The 7,996-nt window shown below is 35.9% G+C and overlaps 1 protein-coding gene across 1 annotated transcript; it reads right to left on the bottom strand.

The window, feature by feature from the left end:
- Window positions 1-3,952: 3,952 nt before the first annotated feature.
- Window positions 3,953-7,019, bottom strand: LOC101899519 (dipeptidase 1). The gene is given in 3 exon segments (XM_059124214.1): window positions 3,953-4,382; window positions 4,385-4,929; window positions 6,988-7,019. Coding segments are annotated over 3 exon segments (927 nt in total). The 3' UTR covers window positions 3,953-4,032.
- Between the last annotated feature and the right edge of the window lie 977 nt (window positions 7,020-7,996).

Raw genomic sequence — 7,996 nt, 5'->3', positions numbered from 1 at the left:
AAATGGGCCATGTAGCTCCACGTTTTGGTATAGCCCCCATATAACGGTACCTCCCGATATTCGGTATTTTGATGATTTTAGCGACAATATTCATCGGAATTACTTCAAATTTGGTATTTGAAGTTCGAAATGGATACTACGGCCTAAGACAGAAAATTGTCTGTGCAGGTCCACGTCTTCGTATAGCCCCCATATAACGATACCTCCCGATATTCGGTACTTTGTTGATTTTAGCGACATTATTCACCGGAATTCTTTCAAATTTGGTATTAGGTGTTCGTAATGGATGCTACAGCCTATGGCAGGAGATTGTCTGTGCAGGTCCACGTTTTATAGCCCCCATTGTGCCTCCCTAAATTCGGAATTTTGATGATTTTAGCTACATTATAAACAGATTTTTTTTTGAGGTTTCGCATTTGAATATTGTAATAGCTTGTGACAAAAGTTGCCTATGCAGGTCCACATCGTCGTATAGACCCCTATTTTTAAGATTTTAACACTTACAGATTTTTAGTTGTTATTTCTGGAGAGGAGCAATAAATACATAAAGAGGCGATTTTTGAGCATTAAAATATTCTGTAGAAATTTTAAACGGTAAAATTTTGGAGGGAGGGGATGCCCTTGAAGAAACGAATTCAGTATCCGATCTTTTTGTTGCTGTTTTTTATCCCCTTTTTTTTGGATTTTTTGCCATAGATAAAATACCAATTTTTCCTAACGGATTATTTGGATATTGGATCATACCCAGCCCATCTTTGCAGATTCATCTGAGGTGTATTTAAGCTAAATTTTGGAGGAAAATTGGGACAAATATTCGTGAAATTTTAAGAATTTAAGGGATATCAAGAAAATAAATTGACAATGGAAAGGGCCGAAAATTGGGGAATTTCAAAGGATGGCAGAACAACTCGAGGGCTTAAGGACCACGATTGGGGATTTTCGAAGAATGACAGAAAAAGTTGCGGATTTTAGAAGGCTTAGAAAAATTATGGTGAATTTATGTCGGAACAAATTTCGAGACAATTACTCCTGGATATTCAAGGCCTGAGGATTTTCCTAGGAAAAATTTATGGTTAAAAGAAATTTCCCCAGATCTGCGATTGAGGGGAGTGATAGTGTTGGATTTTCGAATGAAGGTGTATTTTCGACAGATGGAAAAAACTTTTTTATATTTGCGAGACAAGGGAAAAATCCTCCGAATAATGCAAGAAATATCCTTGGGTTTTCCAGAGGTAAGGGAAAATGCTATTGAATCCTTGGGATGGGACAAATACGGCATATATACTCGTAGATTTTCAAAAGATGATAGAAGTATTTGTAGATGTTTAAGGCCTGGAAAAAATATTGGTTGAATTTGGTGAGATACGGGAAATACTTGTCAATTTTCAAAGAATGGCGGAAATAACTTTTGCCTTTCAAGAGGTATTAGGAGTACTCTTGGATTTTCGAAGAGTTTGGGAAATAATCTTGGTTTGGTTTGGGGATAGGAGAGGATGCACGGGGATTTTCGATAGACTAGACAGGAAGAATAGGATAAGGGAATGGATAAATATTTGACGAATTTTTGAGAGTAGGACTTTCAAGAAAATCTTTTAGAATTTCATTAATAATCGAGGATCTTCGAGGTTAGATAGAATCATGAATGGGAAATATGTCCGAGTATTTGTGGAAGACTGAAGAACAGACCATGTATTTTTGAAGGGTGAAAGAAATGGTTGTAAGTCTTGCAGATTTTCAAAGGATGGAAAAAAACACTTGTATTTTCTAAAAAAAATACTAAGGACATATTTAAGAAATTGTGGAAAAAATACTCTTGAATTTCTAAGGACATCCTTCAGAAGCCAGGGCATTGTCAAAAATAACTTAAAATATTCACGAAGAGAAAATCTTTGAGAATTTTTGAAGGATTTGACTAGATTTTGCCAAAAACTCGATTTTCAAGGATATTTTATGGAACTGAAGGATATTTATTGACCGCTTTCAAACGTTTTTATATAGTTTTTAAAAACCTCAACAATTTTACGATGTCCTTGAGAAATTCGAAAATCTTCAAGGATATATTTGAGAAGCAGATGAAATGTCAAAACATTAGGAAATTTTTATAGATTTGGATTTTCAAGAATATATTTCAGAGTAGGAATACTCCAGCATTTTTAAGGACATCTTTGAGAACCATGGAGTTCTCAAGGATATCTTAAAATACATTTTTATGGATAAATCCAAGAGCATTTAAAGGATTTAACTAGATTTTTCCAGGATATCCCTGAAAAGAAACGTTGTGGAAACTCCCTGAGAATTTGAGATTGTTGTAGTTTGTTTTTAGGCAGCATATTTAGAGACAGGTTTGATGAGACGTTCCTACGATATCTTGAAGAAATTCCTTGAGAATTTTTTTAGGGATAAGTGTCAGACAATTGTAAGGATTTGTAAGGTATCTCATAGGTATCTTTAGGAAACTTTTGTATTTCTAGGAACTTTTTGAAAATCTTGAGGATTACTCAGTAATGGCCTGATAGGCACAGGATCATCAATTGTAATCTGTGAGAAATTGTTAAATATTGTTGTGGATTTTCCAGGATATTTTTGAACAGATTAGAGCATTTAAAAATATCCTTGGGAAGCACTTGCTATTGTCAAGGATATATTTGACTTTAATTACCTCTGACAAAAACTGAAATAAGAATTTGAGTGGGTCTTTAACGATATCTGTGGGAAATTTCATGATTTCCAAGGATATTTCTCTCTCGAATTTTCGAGTATGTCTTTAAGAGTCTCCACGATATTCAAGAATATCATTGAGAAGACCTTGGATTTTTAAGAGTATTTTCTGATGAAAAAAATCTAAAAAAATCTTCAATATTTAAGAATATTTTGGGAAATTTTAAGAATTTGAGTGGATTTTTAAGGAAATACTTGAAAAGCTCGATTTTTTTAAATTAAATTTTAAAGAAATTTAAAATTTAATTAAAATTGAGTCACTTTTAACGATAGCTTTGAAAAATTCATTAGTTTTTTCGGGGAGTCTATGAGAAGTAGGCGATTGCCTGTCATATCTTTGGGAAACTCTTGGTTTTTTGAAGAATATTTCCGAGAAATTCGAGGATGCCTTGAATTTAACTTCAAAAACTCAAATATGGAAAGAAAATCCGTTAAGGTTTATTATATCATTTATTTGATGAAGATTTTGAAGAATTATATAATTCTTGGAATTTTCATTTATACAAATCTTTTTTTTAACATTAACTAGAAAAAATTCTGAACCCATGTATATAAAAATCACAAAAAAGTTAATATTTTTTTTTGAAAATTCCCTCTCTTTTTTTCAAAAAAAAAAAAAAAATAAATAAATAAATAATAAATAATTATAATAAATATTTTAATTTAAGGAAGGAAAAATAATAAATTTTATATTCACTGAAAATTTTAATAATTTTTTTCCTTTAATTTATAATTTTGAAAATCACAGATTTCGAATGATTTTTTTTTTTAGTTTTTTACCATTTTTTTTTTCAAATAAAAATTCTCAATAATACCAATAACTCTTAGCATTCTCTTTAGAGACGATTTACTCTCATCTATTTGATTTGTATTCAAATTTCAATACTCATTTTTCATATCAAAGACTTAAGACTAAACATTTTGCTTGCGCTTACTTCATGCATTACCATGTAATGCATTAAATACATGTGTGGGGGGTAATCAAAAGGGTTATACGATTACCAATACCTTTCAACTCTGTGCTTCTTCTTCTTCTTCTTCTTTCGTTCGCTATCTAGAAATTAAATTTCAATATCTCTAATTGTTGACCAACTTCACTTCGAGTCATTGTTGATTTTTGGGTTTGATTATTTGTTTCCGTTGCTCCATACCAGGCTCCCTGCTACCATCCATGGCAGGGCCTTGAGAGAAACAGCCGCTGATTTTGGCTGATTTTCTTGATGTCCCTTCAACCTGGGTCTCATTTTCCTGCTGCGCTTCGTAATGCCAGAAATCGGCATAACGGGTCTTACGCACCACTGCCTGGGCCTGGGGTCACGATGCCATATAGGCACACTGACTCTTGGGCTGGGGTTCAGTCTGTTCAATGGGTTGTATGGCTGCCCGTTTCCAATAGTCGCGCACATTCTCCACCGTCTCCATGATGCGTAGGAAATTCTTACCCGCCAACATGGCAATGTCCTCCTCACTCCAGTTGGGATCCTCCAGGAGGGTGGCCAGCAAATCGGGATATTTGGAGACATCTTCCAGGCCAATGGGGGGCAGTTCAATGCCATCGTACCCGGCGCCCAGACCAATGTGTTGTATGCCAGCAATGGTCCTGATATATTTGATGTGGTCCACCACATCCTTGAGCCGGGACTGGCGGCCACAGGCCACATCCTCGAATCAAAACTCACCATTACCAGTCCACCATTTTCAGCCACCAGGCGTAGAATATCATCTGGGACATTCCTCGTGGAGTTACACAACTGTCTGGCGCCCGAATGGGAAAAAATCACTGGAGCCCTGGTGGCGGACAGCACATCCCTGGCGGTGTTATCCGAGCTATAGGACAAATCAATCATCATGCCCAGCCGATTCATTTCTCGAATTATGGCCTTGCCAAATTGCGACAGCCCTGCATCAATGGCCGTTGAGCTGGAGCCGGCCCAGGACACGTCGCATTTATGGGTTAAACTCAAATAGCGGGCACCCAAGGAGTAAAAGGACCTCAGTACCCCCAGCGAAGAGCCAATTGCATGACCACCCTCAATGCCAATCAGTGATGAGATTAAGCCCTGCCTCTGGGCCATTTGAATGTCCTTCGACGACTGCACCAACACCGTGTCCTGGTGATACATGTCTGTCAGGCGCCTGATTATGTCGATTTGTTCCAGCGCCAATTGGACAGCATCCAAGCCCTGGGCTTCGCATGGCACATAGGCTGACCTGTAATGAGAGAGCGGGAGGGGGAAGAAAGTACAAATGTTGGGTCATTAGTTGCAGTTGTTGTTTGAATTTCGGAAGGCAAACAAAAAAGCAGACGAATAATGCCAATAAATGCAAATTTGTCTTTGGCCATTTGTGTAAAGAGAGAGGAGAGAGGGGGAGAGAGAGGGGAGATCTTTTTCCTTCAGCTATTGTGGCATCCTCCACCCGGCTTCCACATTACAAAACTAGAAATTATTGCAAACACTTTTGCTCCAGTTTGATTAAATTGGCATTAGTTTCGTGTCATAAATATTTATGTACAAATCTAAGGACATTATTGTTGTTGTTGTGCTGTTTTTGTATTTCTTGTATTAGGCTTTGAATTTTCTTGGCCATGGAAACAAAAAACGAGGATGGGTTGGGAATGAAAGACATTATTTGTGGAATTATAAGGGAAGGTTAAAATGATTTTCTGTGCCATATTAAAAACCCATCGGGATGTAGATTCCAGAATTATCCACATGTCCTTTCAGGATGTGACTGGGATTTTTTAAATATATATTCTTTAGACTCTTAAGAACATGTTAGGAATTTCAAATGGATTTCAAGGATCTCCAACAAGTAAATTTTAGGATTTCAATGGATTTTCAAAGGATTTTAAGGATATCCAAAAGGGAATTTTTTAGATACCTCGGGATATTTTTTTAAGATTTTAAAGGGGCTTTTGGGGGATATCTTTGAAGGACACCGGCATTTTAAAAATATGTATTTGATAACTAATGGGGTTCAAGAATATTCCGAATACAAATTTTAACATTTTCAGAGACATCTTTAGAATCTCGGAATTTCTCAAAGTGTCTTGAAGACGATTTTCTGAGTTTCAGGGATATCCTAGAGGAATTCGAGGATTTTTTTAGGATATCCCAAGGCTCAAGGATATTTTTCTAATTTTTTTAAGACTTTCCTTTTTTTAAAGATTAGTGGATTTAAGTTACATCCTCAGGAAGCTTGAGAAATTTGAAGAATATATTTGAGAAACTTTTAGATTTATAAAGGATATCTTTGCGAAATGTTGATGGTTTGAGGGGCTTTTCGAAGATATCTTGGAGAGACACTTCTGTGTTTTGAAGGACATATTTCAAAAATTCGAAGAGACACTTGTGTTTAAATATTTGAGAAATTCAAAGATTTTAAGTGAGGCTCTGTAAAACTTTAATCAATGAAATCCATATCAAAATCGTAGATTTTCAAGGGTATCTTTGAGAATTGTGTAAAGATTTAGAAGGATTTTCAAGGATATCATTGAGAAAATCGGGGTTTCTCAAGGAAGTCTTTGAGAAACTTTAAATGATTTGAAGGTCTTTTCGAGGATTTTTTTCGAGAGATACCTGTATTTTAACAATTTCCAGATTCTTAAGGACATCTTAGGGAATCCCCGGCGATTTTCAAGGACATTGTTAGGAATTCGTATATTTTTCAGCATGTCTTCGGAACTTTTAAAGATTTAAATTAATTTCAAAGATATCCCTGGAAAAATCTCATGGGTTTAAGACAAGCTCTGCAATGATATCTTAGAGAATCATGGCCATTTTGAGCGACAAACCTATGAAATCTGAAAATTTTCAAGGACTCCTTCGGGAAATTATCAAGGATTTTTAAGGACATGAGAAAATGTGGGACTTTTTATGACATCCCTACGAAATTTTCAAGGGATGTGTTTAGGAAACTTTTCGATTTTTAATGATTGTTTATGAAAAACTCGGGTATTTTCAAGGATACCCCAGAGGAACTCGAGAATTTTCTAGAATATCTTGTTGACACTTTTCAGGATATGAGTGAATTTCGAGGATTTTCAGAGATAGCTTCGAGAACTTTTGAAAAATTTGAATTGATTTTCAAGGATATATTTGAATATTTTTTGAGAAATTAATTTGAGTTTCGAGAATTTCTTTAAGGAGGTATTTTTCGGAGACCACCGCCTTTTAGGACACTTTTGAGAAAGTTATAGGCCTTCAAGGATATCCGGTTTTCATGAATTGAAGTTTTCATGAATTTGAATAAATTCCCAAGAATTACTTTGAGAAATTCAAGAATTTTGAAGGACACATTGGGGAAACTTTCAAGGATTTGGGGCTTACGAGGATACAGTTGTGAAATATTTGGCTTTTGAAGGTCACGTTTGAAAAGACTTGGGTATTTTCATAGATATCCGTCAGTCCATCAGTCAAGGAGTCATTAGTCATCAGTCAAGGATATCTTGGTGACATTTTCCAGTTGAGTGATATATAGTTTGGACCTACTGTTATATCCTGGGATATCCTTAAAAAAACCCGTCGATTTTGAAGGAAATATGAAATTTTGGATTTTTTGTCGCTTAGCTTGTCTATAAGGGCTCTCTGACTTCAGATCGGGCAGTTGCCACGAGTTTTATATTTTCTGCTCATTTTTGAAGAGGACGCACAGACAACAACTCGTTTATGAAGACTCGTCGAGAAAGATATCTCTAACTCGTCGAAAAATACCCCTTCCAACTCGTCGAATAAGACTTCTTCCAATTCGTCGAAAAAACACTTAATTCTACTCCGATTTTACGACGATTTGTACAAATCGTCGCAAAAAACACCTCCCGACTTCGTCGAAAAAGACTCCTTTCAAATTTTTTTCAAAAGACTTCTCCTAATCGTCGAAAAAAATCCTAATTCTACTCCGATTCTCCGACGATTTGTACAAATCGTGTTCGTTCTTTTTTCAGCTCATCTGTTGAGGATCCGAAATCGTCGGAAAAAAACACCTCCCGATTCGTCGAAAAAGAATCATTTCAACTTTTTAAAAAATACTTCTTCTAATTCGTCGAAAAATTTCTAATTCTACTCCGATTCTCCGACGATTTGTACAAATCGTCTTCGTTCTATTTTTCAGCTCATCTTTAGAGGCTCCCTTGACCTTCAGCTGACATATATAGACTGACTTAAGAATGGCTATTAAACATTCTAAAATGTGTGGGTAGAGCACCCCTTGGCTTTGGAGACTTCCTAGGCCTCAGGTTCGTCTATGTAGACTCTTTAGCCTGTAGCTCGTCTATGGA

Source organism: Musca domestica, unplaced genomic scaffold (assembly GCF_030504385.1).
Source record: "Musca domestica strain aabys unplaced genomic scaffold, Musca_domestica.polishedcontigs.V.1.1 27, whole genome shotgun sequence".
In the NCBI taxonomy this organism is placed as follows: Eukaryota; Metazoa; Arthropoda; class Insecta; order Diptera; family Muscidae; genus Musca; species Musca domestica.
The sequence above is the reverse complement of the archived record's forward strand: the minus strand, read 5'-3'. Positions and strand labels throughout refer to the sequence as shown.